This window comes from Rhyacophila brunnea, unplaced genomic scaffold (genome assembly GCF_057557595.1).
Source record: "Rhyacophila brunnea isolate RB1 unplaced genomic scaffold, BYU_Rbru_1.0 scaffold_8, whole genome shotgun sequence".
NCBI lineage: Eukaryota > Metazoa > Arthropoda > Insecta > Trichoptera > Rhyacophilidae > Rhyacophila > Rhyacophila brunnea.
In genome coordinates, this window is record NW_028233350.1 from 34,735,646 (window position 1) to 34,761,584 (window position 25,939).

The following is a 25,939-nucleotide window of genomic DNA, read 5'->3' on the forward strand; positions in this document are numbered from 1 at the left end:
TATGAAAACTATCGACTCGTAAATACAGGTATCCTCCGATCAACGACAGCCGACCGCTTTAAACAAAATTCTTGTATTGCACTACAATACAGTAGGTACTTTGACCTATCAATTACGACCAAAGTGTCGATATGTAAACTTGTCGCAAATTGAAGAATACCTGTAATACCGAATGTGTAATCTTAAAAAGAAATGCAATGTTTGATTGCGAACTACAGAAAGTCATTTGAAACAAAGCCAGTAAGAATTTTTTTACATGTCTGTCATTTTCATTCGATTTTCAAGGAATTCATTTATATATTATTCTAAACTCATAGTTATATGGGTTGAAATAATTACTCATTATGTACTTAATTTTTATAATACCACATCAGTGATCTTTTAATATGTAACTGCAATTTAACGAATTTAATATTGGATTATTGGCTTATGTAATTTTTTTTTGATATTAATGATTTCTAATTGAATTTAATTTAATATTATTTTCATTTGATTTATTTGAAAATCTTCTGGTTGACAGACATGCAACAAATAGGAAACCTAGAATAACCCGAAACAAAGTATTTTTCCAACTACCCACCCTTAAGAGAATTATAATAAATTAATTAAATACACAATTTATTTCTTAAAATGTTGACAAATCAATTACAGAATAGAGCATATTTTAATTTATTATATTTCTATGATGGCTTTCCATATAGGACTGACAGTACAAAACGTACATTACATATTTTGAAAATTTAGGAGTGTAATGTATTTACATAAAGTATTAGAAACGGTATTGAAATGTTGTACATAATAATGTAATTTACTGACCCTAGCTTTAAATTAACCATTGGCTGAATAATAGAATTAGTACTTTACGTGGATTATAAAATACTTAACAAAGTAATTGTTTGAAAGATAATATTAATTTTATAGATTACTACACAGGCCGACATGACTGACATCAATAATAATCATGACAATACAATACTTAATCATCAGAATGTGATATTAATATCCTTTTTGTACTGGAACCAATTAAATATTCTTATTATATGAAACTATCTAGATATGTCAAAGTCAAATTGATTTCTAATCGGAAGCCAAAAAGCGAATATGAAATTGAATAGTACATTCTCCGTTTCTATATTTCAAATTAGAATGACAGTACCAAACAATACAAAATCGAACTCGAACAGAACAAAGTCATTAGTTTTACAGTCAGCACTCATAATACAATAAACTTTGAAATAACAAAAAGCTACATTAGATTTCACCATTTCTTATTCGCACTTTGGCCTCAGGTCCTGTTTTACAATTTTATGTTACAATTAGCACAATGAGTTTTACGACCCGCCGTTTCTTTTAACGTAACACATTTATTGTAACGTAAAGAATGAAAGAATGCACGATTTTAATTCTACATGAATCATGAATATGAGAGTGAGATGTTTTTTGTAGGTAATTAAGATTGCACAAACAGTGGTATGTGATATGTATGAATATAAGATAACACTACATTATTTAGTGTATCTAATTTTAAACAATATGTATTATTTCATTACATACACAATTATTTAAATGTAATTTCTGTATACAATTAGGTGAGTATACATATTTTTTGTTACACTGAGCGTTTTTTCATCACTTTAGTTAACACCTGTAGACTTACACTAATTACAATGTCATGTATTCACTTTAACATATTGAAAGTCTAATTTTTAGTAATTTACACTAATTACTCATCACTAACTCATTGTATCTATGTTGTTCGGTTGAGATAAGCAAGAAAAGAGTAAAATATATTATTTGCCCGTGCAAAACCCATCTCTATTCATTCTTTAATAAATACCTAAACCCTGTATCTAATTACGACAAAGTAACTTTCCCGTTTAACGCTTCGCTGTGATAATTTTATTATTGAATAAGTAAAATTGAGATCAACGCATTCAATTAAATTCAATGCACAGATTTTTAGCCGAATCAACGCTGAATTTCTGTTTTTAGTTTTGTACTATTTCAGACAAGCGAGAGATGATGAAAAAAATTCATATATCTTGCAATTTCTCGTATGAATTACAAAATTTGACAAGTCAATTTTTTTTTCATCATTTTCCAACAAATTCTTTGATTCTATTTTATCGGTAAAAAACAGTAGGGAGTCGATATATAAAATTTGTGACTCGTTTGTAAAAGGACAACGGTCATATTTTGATATAACTGATTGTTATACCACCTCTCATTTAATAACATTTTATTAAATGTTATTTTTCGTCAGTAAATTGCCCAAATAAATATTGTTGTTTACACTTATAATAACGTGTACCTATTACTTGGCTTACTGCTTAACAAATTTTTGAACAACCCTGTCGCAAGTCTAGAACCTTACTAGCAATTTTTCCTAAAGTTAATAAATAAATAATTGAAAATATTATTTATGTATCAGTATCAAAATATAACATAGGTCCTTTTACGACAAAGCCACATCCTTTACTAAACTTGTAATATTAGTGTTTAATATTACAACACGTAAAAATTTCGGGAGGAATATCAGCATTAGTCTGTAAATCTAAGAATACAATCCCAAAAATATGTATTTGTGGGTACCTTGGAATAAAATGTTTGATTTTGTACTCCCAAGTTTATCGACCTTTTGGGACTATTGTTTGGATTTATCTAGTCTAGTGTACCAAATTTATTTTCACTCTAATTCAATGAAATTATTTTGTTTATTTGATGCTCGGTTTACGAGTTAGGTGGGTAACTGTCTATTCTGTTCGATATATGGCCGGTTTTATTTTGAGCTGTTCAGCCGACAGGGTTGAGAGTGATGGAATCGAAGCCATCGTGCTGCGGCGAATGATGCGAGTCAGGAGTGGGAGTGCAGTGGGTGGAGGTGGGAGTTCGAGATTCATTGCACGTAGTCCCAATCAGGCTAGTTCCCTCTGCCGAATATACATTTGTTACTCTATCCTGTAAATAACAATATATTTTCATAAACATATGCATAATTATGTACCACATCGAAAGAACATACCTATATCAAAAAAGAAAATTGTTTTTATGCTAAATATTTCATTGGAAAACTGACATAGTTAACAAATTTCATATTTCAGACTGGATATATTATCACTGATGGAAAATGAATTTATTCCTGAAAAATAACAGGTGTTATGCTGGGACGCAAAATTTGCAAGTTTTCAAAATTCTTGTTTACAAAAAAAACCATAAGTAAATAAACCATTGTATTATTATGATTCTATCATAAGCTAGGCATGTTCATGTGATATAAACCAGGAAATTTACAATAAAAATATTTCTCTCCGAGACATCTGTTCAATCATGTGCCAGTTTCATCAGACAGGCGACGCCTTGATAAGTGGCATAACGTTAATTCTGCGGAAGAAATTTTCACATTTAAACACAAAATTACTAAACTATAAGTGGCAAACTCTATTTTTACCCTTGGAATATAAATCAATCAAATGAACATTTATCGAAACATGAAAATATTAATAGAAAACCACAATTAAACAATCATAATATTGCGTATTTTTACAATCCATATTAATTTTCACTGCCTGATTGCTTAGTGATTTATTAGTGCCTTAACATATTTCATATTACAAAATTTGTAAGTAATAATTTTTTATATACTTGCCGAAACACCCACCCACTTACACCCACGGTGGCCGCGCGGCATAAGCGTTGGACTATCATGCCGTGGGTCTCAGGTTCGAATCCTGGGTCTGGCAAGTACACATATTGTTTTTCAATTTGTGTGTGAGTCAGGGTATGGACCTAATAGGTTGAGCAAGTGGCTGACATCTATTTCTCGTAAAAACAAAATCTGTTAATACAAACCTCTACCCTGTGGAGGCCCATATGATCCTATTAGGATCGGACATGGTCGGAAAAAAAAAATACTTGCCGAAAACTTTAATTTTATCACCTTTTTATAGTACATTTAATAAAATGTAACACAAGTCAAGATTTTTCCTTGTTATAAATAATATAGTTTATTTAACTGAACTAACTTGAACATTAAGAAATATTCCCAATTACCTGTGATCGATCATATTTGAATATCTGGAATCGATTGTTTCTCCGTCTCTCTGGATTGGCTGTGGGAATGCCGCTCCCATCCGTGTTACAGTTGTAATTTGGGTTCGGGAACGAGATCACACCCCTCTTTCCCCCCCGACCACTGTATTCCTGCTTTGCCGCTTGCTGCTTGTTGTAGAAAAATACTAAAACAAGAAAAATATATGTTCAGTTCAATATGTAACGTAACATAATGTAACTCAGCATACCTACCTAATAACAGTTTGGTGTTAGAAAATTTAAATTTTAAAATAATGTATCAATATTAATTTAACAAAATGTGGCTGTTGAATTTCACATACGATTTGACGTGTGATTACAACTTCAACTTATGATACCATTTTAAGACATGACTAAAAAAATACCAGTTGTCACATAAGATGAGTAAATATTCTATAGACCAGGATACTTATTGTCGAACAAGAACTTCTTGTCTACGTGTTAAAACTTTGAACCAACAAGCCCCTCCTATGCAGTTAATCATACTTCCGTTTCATATGAGGAACGCCCCTCATTTCATTTTACGATTCTGTTGTGATGGATCTATCAATTTTTGTAATTTGATCCTTTTTATAATAAAAATATATTATATAAATCAGGAGTGATATTAAAATTATGTTTTGTAAATTTTTGGTTTATTTCGAAGAAGAAAAGGAGTCGCATGTAAAAAGAGAGCTGATAAATTATTTAAACACACGTTGCCGCCATGACAGGTACGTCATTGACTTCCGGTTATCGACGAGAACTTGTTGTCGGACAGTAGCTATATATTTCGGAGATATTTTTCGTAATAAAAATTGAAAATGTCCCTCTGAGGCGGACGAAACCGGTCCTAATCTATTTATTAAAAGTGGAATAAGTACTACAAAAACATTGCGTTTTATTAAATTAAAACAACAATGTAATAAAAAGTATTATATAATATAGCAGAAATTAATTAATTAATATCAAAATTCTCTTGACTGCGCAACCTGAGAGGTTTTTGGAGAGTTAACCTTGCCCGCTCTGTGATGTCAAGTCAATAATAATATGTTGTATTTCCGCGGAAGGACGCAGTCATTAAAATTCATGATGTATTTTACCTCCTGTATAATTTTGTAAAAAAATACATACCTAACTGGTTTTGGAGGTGCAACGATAATTTGTTGGCAATACTAGTATTTTTATTGTAAGATACTGCCATTTCATCAAATTAGTACAGTAACATAACACATAACTGAACGGAATTATTAACACAGTAAGACGATTCTGAAGAGTAAAAGTGGGTTGCAGGATATTTTTAAAATTTTTTAGATAAGTAATAATCAGCATGCGGTACATTACAAACTTGTAAATATTATTTTAAAAACCTTTGAAACTTTTTCGAAGGAAAAGCAAAAAAAAAGCTCCTAATTTTTATTTGAAATTTAATCGAGAAGTTTGATCGTATTGAGGAAAATTTTATTGGTAGCAAGAGCTAAAAGATAAATTCTCGACTTTGATTTTGGAGGGAAAAATTTTATGTTATGTGAAAATCACTTGGTAAGTAGAAATGATAAACAATTTTTTATTTGGATGGATTTTTTTATCTTGGATTGTGAAACCAAAACTAATCTGCGTTGCGTTTCAAAATGGTTAAGAAATCCAACAGCAAGAGCAAGGTTAATGCAACTGGTACAGATCAGGATTACATACCGCGATTTGATCTCAAATGGTTTTTGTATCCATGAAATGTCTATTCATAATGCTCACTCACTAGGTACTTTGAACAGCAGCATTTTACAAAACAAAGTATGCAAAACCAAAAAGTTTCCATAGACAATAAAGATAATATTATGGTAATTTTAACTTACTGATAATGACAATAGTCAGGACAATCAGGAGAACTATCGTTATTGTCAATGTGATAAGGATCACTGACAAACTCAATCCGTTCTCCTTCCGCACTGCCGGTTTGATGGGGGTTGTCTTATTGAAGATCTCTGCTACCATAAAGCGGTCATCATATTCTTTCTCTTGGTCGTATTCATCTGGCGAAATGTCTGATCCTGGACGTACCATAGTTACCACTTTATTTGGAACTGAAATTGATAAAAAAATATTGTATTCATTAACCTCCTTCTCCTAATCTCTCTCACAAAAACTCTTCGAAGAGACGGGATTAATACAAAGTAATTACGTAGTCCACGTTTTTGAGTCGCTAAACACTATAAATTACAAATTTATCAAGACTACATAGTTTACAATATGGCAGATTTTTTCCATTTATTACCACTTAATATACAACTATGTCTTAACCACGATAAAGAGTTTCTATGAATATTTGAAAAAGAGTCCGACAGTACAACAAGATCTCCAGAGAGTCAAGGGTAGGTTAATATGATAAAAAACGTAAGCACGCCAAGTCATCAGGTTTCATATACTCTTTGTTGATAGTGAAATATGGTAATTGATAACATTTTTAGTTACTGGATAAAACATTTATTGTTCAGTGGTGGCAAACTGTTATCTTCATCTGGTAACACTAGTTTGTATTATTTTATGGAAAATATTATATAAGGATAATAGGTCGTTTGTTATACGGAGCTTAGACATGGACCCCATGTTCTACTTATTGTCAGTATTAATGGTATGTGAGTGAATGGCATATATAAGGATTGGCCTATTCTATGAAAATGAAGCATAACGGGGAAAGATAACCACAAGCTTCATAGTGCTTGATATTGCAAAACATCTAAAGCCTTCATTGGGCAGTACATGTAGAAAGATCGGATGATGCATCATCATCGAAGTGCCTTACGTGTCTAAGCCAGAGGTAGGATAACTTTGATGGTTGAATATGATAAAGGACCTCCAGACTCTTAAGTGTGTCTAACTGGCTACCCAAGGCAAAGGGGTAGTGATCATGACCTACCCCAATCTGTAGTGTCATGAATAATAATAATAATGTATTTGAAGTCTTGTGAGGACAATGGCAATATGGATCACACGAATTTTAATCAAGTTTTCTGTCCACACTTTTTACCTTACCTTGAAATACAGAGGCTAATTAATTATTAGTGTAAAGTGATATACTTAAGTAATTAAGATAATTTAGACATGCAAAGCTGACCAAACTCTCACTCTTGTATTGGACGCAGATCCCGCAACTGTTATATTGTAACAATATTATCCTAAATGTCAAAACGCCTATGTATATATGAACATTCTACCAGAGTATCCATGTAAATATAAACTCTGAAATTTAAAAAGATATAACCGCTTACCAGTTTTGCATGGTCTTTCATCCGCATAATCCGGACAGGCGCAGACATATCCTTCTCCGTTGAACAAGCACAGGTGGCTGCATCCGCCGTTGTCTTCCCGACACGGATTCCATCCTTTCTGACGATCGGCGGACACTGCCTTTATCTCCATGACAACTTCTAGATCTGTCTTGATGGCGGTCACATTTTTCCCAGTTGTTTTGTGAGCTCTCATAACAGACTTTTTGAACCAATCAGTCCAGTAAATGTGGTCTCCAAACTAAAAATAAACAGACAAGTATTTAACTTCCCTCTTAGCTTTTTCACTTGTGTGCATTTTACTTTTCTTTAAAAAGAACAATCTCATTAGTTACATGAAACCAAAACACCATTTTGTAAACCACATTTATAGTTTGTCAAACTGAATAAACAGAATAATATTATGTAATATGATAGTTTCAATGCTAATGATGTATCAACTTATATTACATGGACTTAGTACACTCATTACTTTCACTAGCCACTAGGCTACTTAAAATTCTGTGTAGAATTTACACGTGTTGACAAATAAAAGTGTATTAGTAGTACCATAGCAAAAAAAAATGATGCATATACGTGGGCAGTTTACACGTTGCGGCAAGTTGCGAGTGCGAGTGGAGTTATGGCGGGGGTACATACTTACGATTAGCAAATAGGATGGTTTTCTATTCACTCGCTCTCGCATTTTTACTAATGCTTATTATTATTTGGCCTGTTTACATGTGTCAGTATTAGTGCAAGTAGTAAGTACTAAGCCCATGTAAACAAGTCTTTAATGTGATTGCAGCTAGCTAAGTGGAAATTTATTGTTATAAACAACTGGTTTCTGAGAGTCGACAGGCTGCTAAAAATAATTAATATAGTCATTCAGAGATAACCAATAATTTTTTAAATACCACCGAATAATGGAGCTGAAGATATTAAAGTCTCCTGGTTTCGGTAGTAAAGAAGTAAATGATTGACCTTATTTTCACCTCATAACAATATAGTAAAATTTCATACCTGTGTCAATCCAAATGGATGTTTAGCATCCGGTACCAGCTGAACTCGGTTCCCTCCGTGCAAGTCGGCAGTCTCAATTCTATCCTTGAGGGCGTCAGTCCAGTATAATCGCTTCGCTTTATAGTCTAATGCCAGGCCATTAGGGAATCCAAGATCAGTATTGATAATCACTTTCCTCTGTGTACCGTCCATCATGGCTCGCTCAATTCTCGGCACATCGCCCCAATCCGTCCAGTAAATATACCTAGATACAAAGACAATATTATTATTTATCCGAATGACTGATAAACTTTGATGCCTTTGTTATACATATTATTATAGTGACTGCCTGAAAGACACTTGACTGTTTCAAATGGGAATTTTATGAAACTTTTGGCAAATACAAAATCGAACGGGATATGAATTTTTAAAATTGGTTTGTCACACCCGATCATAATACTACATTCGTTCACATCAAGGCCTAAACAAAAACAATGCATAAGTGCGAGTGAGAAAGTATTCGGCACCCTTATAATCACTACGACACGCGCTAGAGTAAGATAAAAGGTTTACAGATGTGCGAGATGATTTGCTATGGTGTCGCCGTCAAATCTTAGTTTTTTGCATAGCTAAGTGTCGATAACCTGCGAGCGCGTGTTGCTAAAATTGATATTTTTTGTGTTAAACATAAAGTCAGTGGTAAATATTTTTAGTTAATTAAGTTGAAAAGATGGTTCTGTGTGTTGTATTAAAATGTGGTAGCCGTACTAATAAGCAAGAAGATGGTATTACGTTTCATAGGTAAGTTGATACATGTTCGTGATAATTTATTTGTATATTATTATATATTTTAATATGAAGTGACGTAGTGTTTCTTTAAAATTACTTAAATTGTGGATATCTTTACCTCATAGTTGCATTTTGACCGCTTAAAAATACTATATAACGTAAAAAAAATAGAAAATTATATTTTAATTCTGAGCGTTTAGTGCGAGCACTCTGGGCAAGCACTTGCGAAATGGTCTATGGTCTCAAACATTTGTATACGAATGCGTTCGCTCGCCCGCAAACCAAACGCACGGCACGCAGCTTCATTTAGCAATGCAATGGGTGATGTCTTGATGTATCTATAGGTTCACATCCCTTACTGATATATTATTATATTGGTCACATTATGACGTGGTCAATTCTACATACTATCATAAAACTCACCCTTTTCTTGGAAACACAGCCAAGGCTCTTGGTTCATCCAGGCCTTCATAAATAATCTTTTTCCTACTGCTTCCATCAAGCCGTGCCACTTCCAAAACCTGTAATAAATTAAATAAAACATTACCTCTGTGTGACACAATTATTAATAATAACCCCATATTAACCCAATTGATTTATGTATTTAAAGTTTTTTTACCTTGAGGTCGTTATCTGTCCAATAGATGTTGTTGGCAACCCAATCCACTCCGAGCCCATTGGGCGTTTCAAGGTCTTGATAAACGATGGTTTTTGTGTCAGAATTATTGAGCATGTTCACACTCCTGAAATCGTTAGAATATTATTTTAATATCAATAAAATAACAATATATTCAAGTAAAATAGTTATAAAGTATAAATAAAATTGTCACTTTAATTCCACTAAATCTCCCTTACATTAATTAATTGTTTATGGTTTTACCAGTGGTGATTTTTTAAAAATTTTAATATTCTTAGATAATCACGCATTTAAAATCCACGTTTTATGATATTTATCGCATATTTGAAAAGAAAAAGATGACAAGCCAGAAAAAAATACAAGCAATAAACAATATATTCTATTCTATACACATTTATTCTATGGGAACACTCATTTTTGAAAATTGTACGTTATATTTATATATCATTGACTTTTGTCACTTTAAAAATGAACAATTTATGCTGGAATAAGAATAAATTGTGTGCTATTGATATTGTATGTAGAATGTTTAAAAACATTTAGGATCATGTTTCATCTTGAAAAGAGTTGCAGAGCGCTCACGTCATGCGGTCCTTCCCTACTACACCACTGGAAAGAAAACAGAACACAATTAATATAATTATGTTCTTTTCAAATATTCTTTTCTTACCTTATGACATTAGCATTTACATCGGAAAAGAATATCAGCTTCTTCTCCCAGCTGAAATCCACTGCAATGGCGTTTTCAATATCGGAAACCGGTAAAGTAACATCCCACAGTTCGGGGGTGTCCAATGACAATCTGGCGAGGGTCATATGCGTTGCAAAGACAAGGAAGTTGGATGGGTGCGGTTGGCATATCGACTTTGAAGAGTTACTCGAATTAGAAGTCTGCGAAACGAAGAGAGTTCCCGTGGGACATGCGCAAGTGTATCCGACTGGCGATCGAAGACATAGATGTGTGCATCCTCCATTGTTTTTACCGCAGGCATTCTCAGCGATGTTGTCAGCCTGGAATAAATCATTTCATCACATTCAGAAATGATAATTTTTTTATTGGATTTTTCCAAAGAGTTTGAATTATGACAAGTTTCGGTATCGAGTGTTGTAACACAAAAAGTATGAATCATATCCATTCTTATAAGAGCACAATATCATGACTGTGATATCATAGCATCCATTTGGGGAACTAAAAATCGCCCACTTTTCTTGTTTTACATGACAAACAGCACTATAACAACACAATAATAATATAGAAGTCACTCTGCAGGCTTAGTTCATATTCTCTGAAGAAAATTAAAAATGCAAATGAAGGTTGGAAGGTTACTTACTTGTACTGATCTGACATCCATAATTCCATCGAGCTTTCCTTTTATGATCGTTCTTTCATTTCCATTCCTCTTATCAGCTCTGTGCAAAGCCTCCGTCTTCCAATCGGTCCAATAGACATGCGAGCCGACCACAACTAAACCGTAAGGATACGGGATATCCTTCAGAACGACCCGCCTGTCTTTGCCGTCCAGATCCGATGATTCGATTGTGAGACGCTTTGCATCGTTCCAGTATAATCGGCCGGCTGGTCTATCGATGGCCAAACCATTTGGCCAAACTAGATTGTCACTGATGATCAATTTCCTGAATTAAAAAAAAATACATTTATAATGACTTATTTTAATTAACGATATTTTTTATTCAATAAATAATCCACATAATTTCAGATTATAGCATTCATTATTAAATATAAAATATAATTTGGAACACCTCAGAATAATACATTTTTTAAATATGTGCACCAAGCGAGACTCGAACGTGTTCAGGTTCTGGTTCTGGGCAATAGGTATGTCTTTTTCAATTAGGTGAAACATTTTTTCTAATTGGTTTGTTACTGAGGTATTCCAAATTATGTATGACTAGTTTTAGTTTATGATATGATTAGACATAGTTTCTAATTTAATTACTTTTAAGTCAATACAATACAAAATCTGAAAAGAACTTCAGATAGCATAGATATTAGGAAATATCTGCGAGGATGGGAATCATCATGCAATATAAAAGCATCCAGCAAAATTTGTGGCCGTGTGGCAAGTCACAACGGGTTGGACGAATGGCGAACAACATTTTTTTGTAAAATAAAGTCTATTAATATAACCTCTACTCTGTAAACCCCCATATGCTGTTAATTTATCTTTTCTATGCCTCAATATATTACTATGGCAGTAACGGCAGATCTTGAATTAGACCCGATCCTCTTTCTGCACAGGGGATATGTACGAAAGACTACCGTGCAAAACAAAACCGTCTAAAAAAGATAAGGTTCCCATACAAAAACGGTAGATAGGTTCCATTAATTAAAATCAACTCAAAATACGAAATTCTTGAACTCGAACATAAATCGAATTTATTTATTTTTTATACATAAAAATATTAGTTTTCAATTTAAATTAAATTTAGCATAGAGAAATATATTCATCCAGTGTTACTACTTGACAATAAACATTCCCGTTTACTGCTGTTTTTTGCTGGCGAAAAATCACTCTCATCGCTGGAAATATTTAATCACGCTGATGCCGAAGCACGCGGCGCGTTTCTCGTATCGAACTTGAAGTGACTGACTAGTGGCGCCATGTTTGTCGGTATGTATGTCTGGGCGGCATCCGTTGACAACGTATGTATGCGCCAAAGGCGTGCAGTTCATTGCAAAGCAATTTTTTTAAAAATTAGTGTAAATAAAAAATAAGCAATACTTTGTTTTAAACCGTGTTATTTCGAAACCGTGCAAAAAGAGGATCAGGTATACTTCCCTGTACCGAAGATACATGATAAACGTCTAAATTAGCTCTTATTTAAATCGCTGAATACTAATAATTTTCGTAATCTGTCATGACTTGGCATTCCAAAAGATGTCTCTGTTGTGTGTTCATTATTATAGATCGTTGAAAACAGTCGACCTTGGCTAGTAATCCAAACTTAAAGCCGACGGCCCGTTGATCACGGACATATAGAGCGCTTTAAGATTCTTTCCTACATTACCGTACACAGAGATTTGCTGCTGTGTTGTTATGATATAAATATTTTTGTAGAATTTGTACCTGTTTTGTCCATCCATATCGGCTTGTTCGATACGGGCATGAGTGCCCCAGTCTGCCCAGAACATAACTCCTTTGTGGTAATGTAAAGTTATTGCCCTTGGTGAATCTGAAACAAATAAACAACCACGTCAAACAAAATTTCAACAGAATAAGCCTATTACTGTACTCAGAATAATGTCACGTATTTAAAAGAATACTATTATGTAAGTACTCACCTAATCCAGACCAGATAAGCAGCCTTCTGTTACTGCCGTCTAGTTCAGCAACCTCTATACTATTGCGACCAGAATCTGTCCAGTAAATCTGCAAATAAAATCAAGCCTTGTCAGTATGCTAACTCATCTTTATTACATAAGAATTATTTTTGATTCTTGTATCTCACAAAACATAATTGATACGGCGGTGTAGCTTGTAGTTGTGTTTTAGGAATTTTTGAATGACGTCAGTCAGAAGTTAGCAATGTGGTCAGTATATCAACGTCAGATGGCCGTGAATCATCAAATCGGGTAAAGTGCTTGAAAGAACCCCATAATGTTAACTGTTTAATCGCGTTTTGACGCCCAGTTTATTTTTTTTGTTACCCAAGTTAAAAACAGCGAATAATTTTCTACATTCATGATGTTATTCAACATTATTGTGTGTAACTTAATATTGATTAGAACTGTTTGATGAAAAGCCAGAGAGCCGACTTGGTGTGCTGTCAATTATTTACCTTCCGTCCAGTTGAGTCAATGACAATGCCATCTGCATTACTGAGACCATTTGTGATGACAGCTGATCTATTCTTGCCGTCAGGAGTAGCTTTGTGAATAATATCTTCACCAGTGTCGGTCCAGTAGATTTCACCTGTAAATATTTTTAAAGTTAGAAATATTCTCATATTTTTATGACATGAATTATTTAAATATTTCTATTGACAAATTACGATTCAAAGACATATATTGTTATTGTAATATTATAAATTACCTGTTTTACGGTCGACATCAACTGCCAAGGCCTTTTTCATCCGAGAGAGTGGTAAGACAACGTCGATGACGTATGGAACATCCAAAGATATTTGTCGGATATCAACAACGTGGGCAAATATCAAGAAGTTTGTTGGACCGTTCGCACATGTTTTCTTGTCGTCCTAAACCACAAAAATAAAAACATATTTATATCATAATAATGTACAAAGATTGATTCGTCTACAAGGCTAAAAATGAAACAATAAAACCTAACCTAACCTAACATTGTCGCTTCCCTCAACAGATTATTCGACATAACATTTTATGGACGTAAAATATGGGATACTGTATTATTTGAAAGTGCCTATAATATGTTATTATTAATTATATAATTGTATGTTCTTATCTTGAACAAGAACATTCCTTTCGGTAAGTGACATGCTATAAAAATTTGACTATAGTATAATATAATATATATTTATATATATATTTTTTTAAATTTCATTGCAAGAACAATATATTTCCATTAATGATATGTATGCAAAATCTTATCCAAAAGGTGTCCACATTTTTATTATTGCTCTGTATTGTTTATATGCAAAAATGTGCTATGGGACAGTAGGAAGGCTTTAAATTGTATGATAAAATTATAAGTTCATAAGCTTCTCACCCCTAGTTTAACACCGATGGGACATCGGCAAGAAAACCCGTTTGGTTTCAGAAGACATAGATGAGAGCATCCGCCATTGTTCTTCCCGCATCTATTAGCGACAATCTTCCTCTCTTTGTGGAATATTTGCACATCATTCAGAGCCATAGCGTTTTTGAGCAAAGTTTTCTGGTTTTTGCCGGTCATTTTGTTGGCTGACTGAATAGATTCTGTCTCCAAATCCGTCCAAAACAATTCCTCTCCATATATATCGAGACCCACCGGATGTGGTATGTTTGTAGCTTGAAATAAAAAATACACGTTAATTTAAAAAAAATATAATATATTTTTTTAAAGTAATGGTAATAATTAAAGTAATGGTAATAAAGACTATGGAACTTACATATGACTACGGCTCTGTCAGTTCCGTCCAATCTGGAATACTCGATCCGCTTGGCGCCGCTGTCTGCCCAATAGATTCTTCCTCTGCTGTAATCCAAGGCCAAGCCCTGAGGCCAGGTCAGGTGAGTTGTCACAATTTTCTTCCGGTTAGTTCCATCCATATTAGCGGTGCTGATACATGGAGAATTTCCCCAATCAGACCAAAACATTGTGCCACCTGAAACAGTTTAAAATTCATTAAAATGTGTTGACACTGCATCTTATATTAATCCTTTAATATCATTTTTTGTGAGAACCATCTTATTATTTACACACTTCGTTACATGATTTTTTTTGACACATCATTATTGCGTTTAATGTGAAATTAATATCAGATGTAATACCCTTCTTAGATTTTCTACATTGTTCATAATAATTGTTAGAAAACTTCTGATAGAACCATTTTTTCTTCAGAGTAATGCTGCGATTACATTATGATCACTGTCACATGCTGGCACGGCGACAAATTTAGTCTATGGTTTCGTCATTCTGCAGAATATTTTGAATGATCATTATCTCTATAAATTCAATTATGGAAAGCGCCGACTCTAATATAAGATAAGTATTTTGAATCCTTATTCATTATGCATACGTTGAAATTACTTGCATTCATTATTGCATCCATAGATAATAATTTAATAGAAAATCCAAAAAAAAAAAACAAAGAGCACGCATTCTGACGTGAGTCGAAAATGTGTAGGCATGCAATACATAATAAAAAACTTTCATTATGTCATGCGGTTGCCGATGTAGCACGGTACGCGTGATGTGACCTCATTGTTGTTCTGGAGATTTCAGGAGATTTTGCTAACTGGCAATCTTTGTTTAAAACTAAATATGACATTACACACTTTTTCCGTAGCAGTAACTTATTATGACAGCACATAACGTGATGATAATGTATTTGATGCATAAGACTTTTTACTTACCAATCGGATCAACTACAATATCTCTGGGTTTATCAATCTGGTCCCATATGAGGACAGTCCTCATACTTCCATCAGCCGTGCAAACTTCAATCCTTTTGGATCCTTCATCAGTCCAATATAATTTATCTGTAATCCAATCGTATGCAAGTCCAGTCGGGGTACCTGTATCAAAAAATGATGTATTATAAACATTGCATTATGGGTGAATAAATAATATTATATTAGCATTTTTGTCAATACATAATATTATACAAAACCCATTAAACATGATTTCACATTATTACAAAAATATTACTTTTTTCAAAAAGTAATTTTATGTAATCTTAAGTACATATTATTTAAATATTACAGTTTAATTATTTATATGATAAGGCATACCTATACTCGTGCTTACAACGACCTCTTGCTGACTACCATTGATTGAAGCACGGTTTATTGTAAACTTCTCCATGTCGGCCCAGAAAATTGTATTTGTTTGCTGATCCCAAGCCAAAGAAAATGCAGATTTTACCCCATTTAACGGAATTACCTAAAAAAGATAAATAATGGATTAATTAATTCAACATCTCTTCTTATTACAAATTTGTATTTATTTAGAAAGTGTTGAGTAGTATAGAATTGCATTAAATACAGTCATACCATGTCAATAACATTTTCAGGTTTTTGTGATTCCAGATGTCTGATGCTTATTTCACGTTTTCTTGCAAATATCAGCAGTTTTTCTGAAGAGTCTTCACAAGTACGGCTGTAAATTTAAATTAGAGTAATCGTTCAATAGAAACATTGAAATAATATTATTATATGTAATCAAATAAGCTAATAAAGTTTTTATGTTTAGTTGTAATTTAAAAGACAATAATAATAAGTGTGAAGTCTTACCCATCTGAACTGAGAACATTTCCTAATGGACAGTGACAGGAATATGATGATCTGTTCGGCAGACACATGTGAGAACATCCACCATTGTTGGTGCCACAATGATTATTGTATGGCGGCTGCCGTTGAGGATGGAAGCTGTAAATAATGTATTTTTACAATATTGCTCTGTTCTTTTTCGTATAATTAATATTATAATCTTTGTTCTCCTTTATTTATTTGAACACAACATTTTCACATTTACATTTCTGTCTTCATTGCAACTTCTCAAATTCCCAAACACCATACAATCCAAAACTGAATTAAAAGTACATGATTATGTGGCTTATTTAAGGAGCAATGCCAATATCATATATTATTCTACGGGCAATATTGTCAACAAAAGCAAAACTGCAAGATTTAACAGGTCCTAACAGCATGTACCTACTGTTTTCATAAATAATGGTTTATTGTCACAATACCAGATATTTTATACTATTTTGTACATTTGTGCTTTAACAATGAGTGATATTTTTGTGTTAGGTTTTATTTTTTTATTATGAAAGATGTCAATATGTTAAATCAACTTTATTTCATGGACACTAATGACGCCCCTTCGTCTCATGACATTTTGTTCAAAATTATTTATAATAAAGAATTTTATTACTTGTATTTTGTTGATTGTCTTCAAAAACTTACATTTATGTTGGTACCTACTCATTATAAAAAACATATCTGTAAGTATTTTTTGTGCATTTTTCTCATAATAATGACTGGTGCTTGGACTCTTATTTATTTTACATCTTCAGTTGTTGAATTAGTTTCAAATTTAGAACAAAAAATGTGATAACTCTGTAGGAAGGAAGGGTTACCAATATTCTGATTGAGTAGGTATTAATAATTATCTGTGGTGTATGGATAAATGGTCCAATTACCTACCTACCTAATCCATGATTTAATATTTCATTTATAAGCATTGAAATACAAACCTGTGAATGTCCATTGGGAAACTCAAACCACTGTGGACAATTTGGAAGCCGACCCCTGTCTTTTTATTAACAGTTGAGATACTCTTGGTGTGCCAATCAGTCCAGAATATTGCATCTTCAAAGATAGTTATGGCGTATGGATGAGGAAGTCCTTTGCTTACAACCTGTATTTAAAAAATATGAGATAAGTAAACTCTGTCTTTATGTTGCACATAATAATATTATCTATAAACTCTTTACAGCTGCAGCTAACAACCATTACCTATGGTTTATCATGACATGGAAGAAAAACTAATTGAACCCATCCCCCGAAAAGGGGTCTATATAATACATCATGTCAAAAAGTGATTTTATTGACTAAAACGGTTCTATATAGCATTGCTCACGATACTGGAAAGTTTTATTATTTTAACTGCCACACTTTTTGAGATATTAGCACTAAAATGCTTACCGTAGAAGAGGGATGTATTTATGATTATTTTTTTTATCCAAAAAAATAAAATTTGTCAATGATAAAGAGTGTTTTCATGAACATAATTATTATCACAGATATACTCCAAAAGTCCGCATGATCGAATAAAACGATTTTTACGCTCCTGAACAATTTTGTTTTTGCATATAGACCCCTTTTCAGGCGACGCCTTTAATTATTATTATTAGTACTATTATCATTTTTTAATATTTATTTACCTTTTTCCTATCACTTCCGTCAAAATGGGCACTTTCTATCACATGATGTTTTGCATCGGCCCAATAGATTCTACTTGTTGTATAGTCAGTTGTCAAACCGTTGGGCCAAAAGATTGATTCGGTTATAATACTTTTCCTGTTGGAGCCGTCCATATCAGAGCGTTCAATTTTGGGATTGGGACCTAAAAAACATTTTCCATAAAAATTAAAACAACATACAAGCAACAGCAATTAACCTAGTGTGTGCCTTTCATTATAATAAATGATTGCAATGTTATATTTTACTATTTCCACATTACAGTGCTTTACAGTAGTGATGTTTGTTATCAAAGTGGAATTGGTTTAGGTACATCTGGTGACATCTAGTGACTGAATTACAAGGCACACAATTTAAAAAAAATCGAAAACAACACAAAAATAAGTTATTTTTTTCAGAAAAAAATGAACTTTAATGAATAAATTGTCATTTGGTTATTATTCACTATTACTTTTAGCAATGAAATATAGTTTCAAAGATGTCTCCTTATTCTCGAGACTTTTTTAAATTGTTAAGGGGGGACATGCTCGTCGAAGGTCAAAATTGAGTTTTTATTGTATATTCAAACCATGATCCTGGACACTCCTTAAACGTTGTAGATGATCTATTTATATACTTTTGAAGCCTTATTATCCTTTATAGTTATTTTAAACATTTGATGACTGCATGAAGTATTTTTGTTACATAAAATAGTATTATTTTAAACCTCTCGCTCTAATGTTTTAGAATATAGTCATATTTCGGTACATAACTGTGCAGTGGTGTTAAGATTTTTTACATTTATTAATTTTTAAACGCATTTATAAAACCATTAGCATAATTTATTACGAGATAATTTTTGTAAAATATTCACGATAAAAAATTATATTGATAATCTCTGTGATCCCAAATTTGACAAGAATTAGGCATTTTATTATTCAAAAAATCGGCAAGATTAACACATTTCAAGATAATTCTAAAGATATTTATTATAAGCTATGTCTTTGACCATTCAAGTGTGATAAACATCTTATGAATAATGATTGCTTTATAATAATTATTGACCTAAGAATAAGGTAGTGTTTTTTTGAAATACGCCATTTCTTTTGTCATTCCCCAGTGGTAAAGCTACAACATACGGCCGTAGCCATAAATTGACAAACTATAATTGAAGTAAAGAGTAAAATGATATTGACGCGCGTGTTTGAACATGTACCGTTTAAAAAAAAATTAAAATAAATTCAGTTAAGTACATGTTCAAACACGCGCGTTAACATAATTTTACTCCCTACTTTAATTATAGTTTGTCATTTTATGGCTACGGCCGTATGTTGTAGCTTAACCACTGGGGAATGACAAAAGAAATGGCGTATTTCAAAAAAACACTACCTTATTCTTAGGTCAATAATTATTATAAAGCAATCATTATTCATAAGATTTTTATCACACTTGAATGGTCAAAGACATAGCTTATAATAAATATCTTTAGAATCATCTTCAAATGTGTTAATCTTGCCGATTTTTTGAATAATAAAATGCCTAATTCTTGTCAAATTTGGGATCACAGAGATTATCAAAATAATTTTTTATCGTGAATATTTTACAAAAATTATCTCGTAATAAATTATACTAATGGTTTTATAAATGCGTTTAAAAATTAATAAATGTAAAAAATCTTAACACCACTGCACAGTTCTGTACCGAAATATGACTATATTCTAAAACATTAGAGCGAGAGGTTTAAAAGAATACTATTTTATGTAACAAAAATACTTCATGCAGTCATCAAATGTTTAAAATAACTATAAAGGATAATAAGGCTTCAAAATTATATAAATAGATTATCTACAACGTTTAAGGAGTGTCCAGGATCATGGTTTGAAAATACAATAAAAACTCAATTTTGACCTTCGACGAGCATGTCCCCCCTTAACGGCCCACGTGCTCGTCGTAGGTCAAAATCGAGTTTTTATTGTATTTTCAAACCATGATCCTGGACACTCCTTAAACGTTGTAGATAATCTATTTATATAATTTTGAAGCCTTATTATCCTTTATATTTATTTTAAACATTGGATGACTGCATAAAGTATTTTTATTACATAAAATAGCATTCTTTTAAACCTCTCGCTCTGATGTTTTAGAATATAGTCATATTTCAGTACATAAATGTGCAGTGGTGTTAAATTTTTTTACATTTATTAATTTTTAAACGCATTTATAAAACCATCAGTATAATTTATATCGACATTATTGTAGTGAAATATTTACGATAAAAAATTATATTGATAATCTGTGTGATCCCAAATTTGACAAGAATTGGGCATTTTATTTTTCAAAAAAAGGCGAGATTAACACATTTGAAGATAATTCTAAAGATACTCATTAAAAGCTATATTTTTGACCATTCAAGTGTGATAAATATCTTACGAATAATGATTGCTTTATAATAATTATTGACCTAAGAATAAGGTAGTGTTTTTTTGAAATACGCCATTTCTTTTGTCATTCCCCAGTGGTTAAGCTACAACATACAGCCGTAGCCATAAATTGACAAACTATAATTGAAGTAGGGAGTAAAATGATATTAACGCGCGTGTTTGAACATGTACCGTTTAAAAAAAAATAAAAAAAAATTCGGTTAGGTACATGTTCAAACACGCGCGTTAACATAATTTTACTCCCTACTTTAATTATAGTTTGTCAATTAATGGCTACGGCCGTATGTTGTAGCTTAACCACTGGGGAATGACAAAAGAAATGGCGTATTTCAAAAAAACACTACCTTATTCTTAGGTCAATAATTATTATAAAGCAATCATTATTCATAAGATATTTATCACACTTGAATAGTCAAAGACATAGCTTATAATAAGTATCTTTAGAATCATCTTCAAATGTGTTAATCTTGCCGATTTTTTGAATAATAAAATGCCTAATTCTTGTCAAATTTGGGATCACAGAGATTATCAATATAATTTTTTATCGTGAATATTTTACAAAAATTATCTCGTAATAAATTATACTAATGGTTTTATAAATGCGTTTAAAAATTAATAAATGTAAAAAATCTTAACACCACTGCACAGTTATGTACCGAAATATGACCATATTCTAAAACATTAGAGCGAGAGGTTTAAAAGAATACTATTTTATGTAACAAAAATACTTTATGCAGTCATAAAATTTTAAAAAAAACTATAAAGGGTAATAAGGCTTCAAAATTATATACATAGATTATCTACAACATTTAAGGAGTGTCCAGGATCATGGTTTGAAAATACAATAAAAACTCAATTTTGACCTTCGACGAGCATGTCCCCCCTTAAATCTACCAACTGTATTTTTTTTAAATTTATTTAAAAAAAAAACAATAATTTTTCTAGGAAATAAAATGTTTTTAACACGAATTCTTATATTTTTATATTTAATCAAGTTTTTCTATCGCGATAATAATATTGACTGTTTTTAGGAAAAAGGGCTTAACCCTCGATTTTTCGAAAAGTGCTGTTATTAGATATTAAGAATGTATACAACTAAATACACGTTCTGTAAAAAGGAAGTAAGCCGCAAATGCCGATTTATTATCTAAATTCAGGTTTTAATTGAGCTTTAATTAAGTTTTAATTGAAAGAAAAAAGCATTTATCCTCAATTTTAATGATTTCCTGTAATAACTTCTTTAATTATTAGTGGATCAAAAAGATATTACACCAAAATCATTCAAAAAACGTTTTTTGCCTCCTGTAAAATTTGTTCTGTGTGGGTTACGCCCTTTTTCCTAAACACGATCGATATGTTTTATTAAGTTTTAGGGATAGTTTTATAAAATCATATTAATGGAACTTCTAATATATACGGTGATTCCAATAATTATATTGTATAGAATGTTATTAATCTACGCCTTCAGGTCTTAACAAAACGTAAAGCAATTTATAATATCTCTTGTAGTTATTTGTGTGAAAGATTTCTATTTTCAGGTAATTATAAATTTTGAATACCTTTGATAACGTAAAAAATAGATTTAATTTACATGAGTCATAGATAAACCAATAGCTCAAAGGATAAGAGCATTCACCCGGATAATGATGTGACATTCGAGTCCCACTCGGAGTATTTTTTTTTCTAGGATTTTTCTAATAGATATATTTCTGCCAGTTTTACGTAATTATTTATTTTCAATGATAACAATCCAACATTCTTAAATCTTGTGAGTATTCGGTATCGATTTTTTTTTCTTTTAAATTATAATATCGTCACCGTTCAGGCAAAAGTCACCAACCCTGAAAATGGCAGTTTTGAGTTGAGTATGTCACATGAAGCGTAAAATTATGTTCTTTAAGATGCAAAAGTCACCACGGTACATTAGTTAGTAAAATGTAGCTTAAATCCGAATTATTTGTTTTCCACTAAATGACTTTCGATAAAATCTTAACAAGCAAAAGTCATTATAGGTGAATAGACATTATTGACTCTAAAAATATAAATTCTTCGTTATAAATATACAAGCAAAAGTCACTATACTATGGATGGTGAGTTTTACTGATTTGTCATTTGAAAACTTCTAACACTTGTCTGAAATACGCAAAAATAACCAAACAGGAATAGTTTACCTTAGTTTGTTATAATAAGATCGCTTTGGTCAGATTATTAACAAGCAAAAGTCACCAAACCATAATTGAGCTACCTTACCTCCTTCAAAACCTTCTAGATGTTTTAATTAGCATCAAAAAGTAAAAGTACCTTATAGAAATTATTAAGAACACATGAGAAAATAATGTAATGTAGATAAAACCTTAAAAACATTTAAATCTGATTTTTCCCGCATTTTCAAACTTTCAAATTGCGATATCTCAAAACTATGTTTTTAGGGTTGGTGACTTTTGCCTGAACGGTGACGATATGTATTTGTGTGTGTTCGTAATTCCATCACGAGATGTCTATAAAACCTCTTACCTTTGTACATTTGCTTTATATACTTAAATAAAAAATACTTACCCCAATCTGTCCAAAATACAATGGCATCTCCAGGATGCACAGCAATCGCTCTCGGCTTATCAAGATCACATGCTGCAATGACAGCTCGATGTTTGCCATCAAGAGTTGCAACTTCCACTCGCCTTGTGCCAGAATCGGTCCAGAAGAGAAGATTATGGACCCAATCCACCGAAACCCCGGCAGGAGTATTCAAGCCCCATTTTATAACATCTACAAGAAAAACATCATCAATTTAATATCACAATAATTATATTGTCAAATTATTTGGATTAAGAAATTGGTAGGTATGCAATACCTTTAATATTAGTTCCATTGACAAAGGCAACTCGAATGGAATCCAGCATCACTTCTGCCCAGAAAACCAGCTTTTTCTCGTAGTGGTAATCCAAGGCCACCGCGTTATGTAAACCCTTCAGGATTGATGTATACTTTTCGCTGTTTAGAGAAACCTATGAACAAGAAATATTAGTTTGAACCGAGAGTTGATTGGGTATAAGAAGTCTTAGTTGTATTCTGTAATAAGGTCTTGATCTCTGATACTATACCAAAAACAAAACCCAATAAAATTATAGATTCAACAACATTTTTGCTCACATCATTTATTTATAACAATATAGACCCATTTACAATCATCAGTGTGCTTAAATTTCAATAAAATTTCTAGCTGTCTGTCCTATATAAGTTTTAAACCCTAACATGATTGTAGGATTAAATATCAAATAAAAGGAAATGTTATGTACCTACTACATTTAGATAAGTTTTTATAGTACATAATAATATATAGCTCAGAAATCTATAGAATCAATTGTAATGGTTTTTCATTAATATTTTTTTAAATTATTGCAAGATCGAAGAAATAAAACACCAATTAATTAATCGCATACTTAGTCCATATCTGTAAATGTTTTGTTTTTTAATATTCAACCAAATCATTAAAAAAACGTTTGTACCTCCTATAAAATTAGTTATGTGAGAGTTAATCCCTTTTTCCTAAACATAGTCGATATATAGTTAGCTAACCTTTATAACATTACCTATATCTCTTGTTGAATAGTGTTTCATATTATAGTGTCATTGAAATTAGTGTGGAATAACAATGTAATAAATTGTTGGAAACATGCCACCAGAAAACAATATGGCACCCCACTGCTCTGTAAAGATTTTTGAGAGATATCTCTTAAATAATGTGGAAATAGTAAGTAGGTATTTAAACATTGTTATCGACTTCAATATTATTTTTTGGCAGATTGATAGAAAGTTATATCTACCTATAAAACTACCAAATTGAATAAAACACCTAATTTTAAAAACGTGATATCTCTGGCTGTGTCTATTCCATGGCCCCCACAAGGGGGGGGGGGGCTGACAGGGCTCAAGCTTAGGGGCCCGGCGTGGCGGGTCGATCAGATATTTGAGATAAACATACATAACAAATTTGCTCTAATATTAAAAAAAGTTGCCTACGGCGCTATTTCACGAAAAAAACATTAACATTTAAAAATGAGGGTGTACGATACAATTTGAGTGTTTTGCTCCAACTCAATAATTCAAGTAAATGTATTAAAACTACATAAAATCGTTAAAAATAAACCGAACCCCCTTACTTTTACCTCTAACACAATTTTGAAAATGCTTCTGTTATGCGCCACACATGCCATTAAACTTAGCGATAGGTAGGGGGCCCGCCAAAGATCCTGGCCGGAGGGGCCGTTTTAGGATGTGGGGGCCATGGTCTATTCACTAAAAAATAATAATACTATGTAATAGGTAGGTACGCTAATATGTGAAAAATTCAACAAACTGGTGTATGCATGAATTACGTAGGTACCATATTAATGCAATTCATTGTATCGGTTTATACCTGTCTGACTTCTGCTCGGTTGGTGAACAGGAGAGTCGGCGAAGCTCCCAAAGCCTTACAGGTCCTCAAATCAGGTCGGAGAACGTATCCTGTCATACAGCCGCACGTGAAACTTCCAACTGTATTGCTGCAGGTTTGTGAGCAGACAGGATCTTGGGCATACATACACTCATCAATGTCTCTGCACCTGCAAGGAAGACCAGATATTGGTAAGTGACTAAAAGTTGACATTTTCAATACAAATTTTTGATTATCCGGATTTTATTATGTTACAGAAAAAGGATTAGATTAATACAAGTTACCGTAAAAGACAAAGAAAAAAATAATTCTATATTGAACTTCATAAACTTCTTTGTCAGTGATTTTCGCAAGCCAGGCTTCGCTTTCGGCATCTTCATGCTTTACAAACATGATAAGTTTGTATTTTTGCCACCGAACCGAGCTATCTGCCAGGGTGCGTCCACACACGGCTCCAATTGGCCACGCCGACTTGATATCGAACAAGGCCAACTTTGAGGCAGAGACTTGAAAAGTTTGCTGCGTCGTATGGAGAACGGAATAATTCCGATCTCTAATTAGATTCATGACTTTCAACTCTTGACTATTCTGCTTCGGGAGAGTTTCAGTATAAGGGTACAGAGGACACTTCATCTCTTAAAGATAGATGACGGCAGAACAAGTCACGATTTAGTCAAGATCACTTTTTGTTTCATTTTT

The 25,939-nt window shown here is 32.4% G+C and overlaps 1 protein-coding gene across 1 annotated transcript in view; it reads right to left on the minus strand.

Moving 5' to 3' along the window:
* Window positions 1-2,673: 2,673 nt before the first annotated feature.
* The window catches only part of Lrp4 (LDL receptor related protein 4), a 77,865-nt gene continuing 54,599 nt past the window's right edge, over window positions 2,674-25,939 (minus strand). Inside the window, exons 9-32 of the mRNA XM_085958819.1 lie at window positions 25,223-25,409; window positions 23,657-23,810; window positions 23,362-23,571; window positions 18,349-18,530; window positions 17,659-17,822; window positions 16,694-16,828; window positions 16,454-16,559; window positions 16,193-16,343; window positions 15,815-15,976; window positions 14,848-15,063; window positions 14,466-14,746; window positions 13,815-13,977; window positions 13,561-13,694; window positions 13,064-13,151; window positions 12,849-12,954; window positions 11,091-11,394; window positions 10,430-10,770; window positions 9,742-9,865; window positions 9,546-9,643; window positions 8,355-8,598; window positions 7,335-7,593; window positions 5,922-6,149; window positions 4,051-4,235; window positions 2,674-2,958 (exon numbers count right to left, since the gene is read on the minus strand). Coding sequence (XP_085814945.1) covers window positions 2,794-2,958; window positions 4,051-4,235; window positions 5,922-6,149; window positions 7,335-7,593; window positions 8,355-8,598; window positions 9,546-9,643; window positions 9,742-9,865; window positions 10,430-10,770; window positions 11,091-11,394; window positions 12,849-12,954; window positions 13,064-13,151; window positions 13,561-13,694; window positions 13,815-13,977; window positions 14,466-14,746; window positions 14,848-15,063; window positions 15,815-15,976; window positions 16,193-16,343; window positions 16,454-16,559; window positions 16,694-16,828; window positions 17,659-17,822; window positions 18,349-18,530; window positions 23,362-23,571; window positions 23,657-23,810; window positions 25,223-25,409 — 4,387 coding nt within the window. The 3' untranslated portion in view covers window positions 2,674-2,793. The remainder of the gene's footprint in view (window positions 2,959-4,050; window positions 4,236-5,921; window positions 6,150-7,334; window positions 7,594-8,354; window positions 8,599-9,545; window positions 9,644-9,741; window positions 9,866-10,429; window positions 10,771-11,090; window positions 11,395-12,848; window positions 12,955-13,063; window positions 13,152-13,560; window positions 13,695-13,814; window positions 13,978-14,465; window positions 14,747-14,847; window positions 15,064-15,814; window positions 15,977-16,192; window positions 16,344-16,453; window positions 16,560-16,693; window positions 16,829-17,658; window positions 17,823-18,348; window positions 18,531-23,361; window positions 23,572-23,656; window positions 23,811-25,222; window positions 25,410-25,939) is intronic.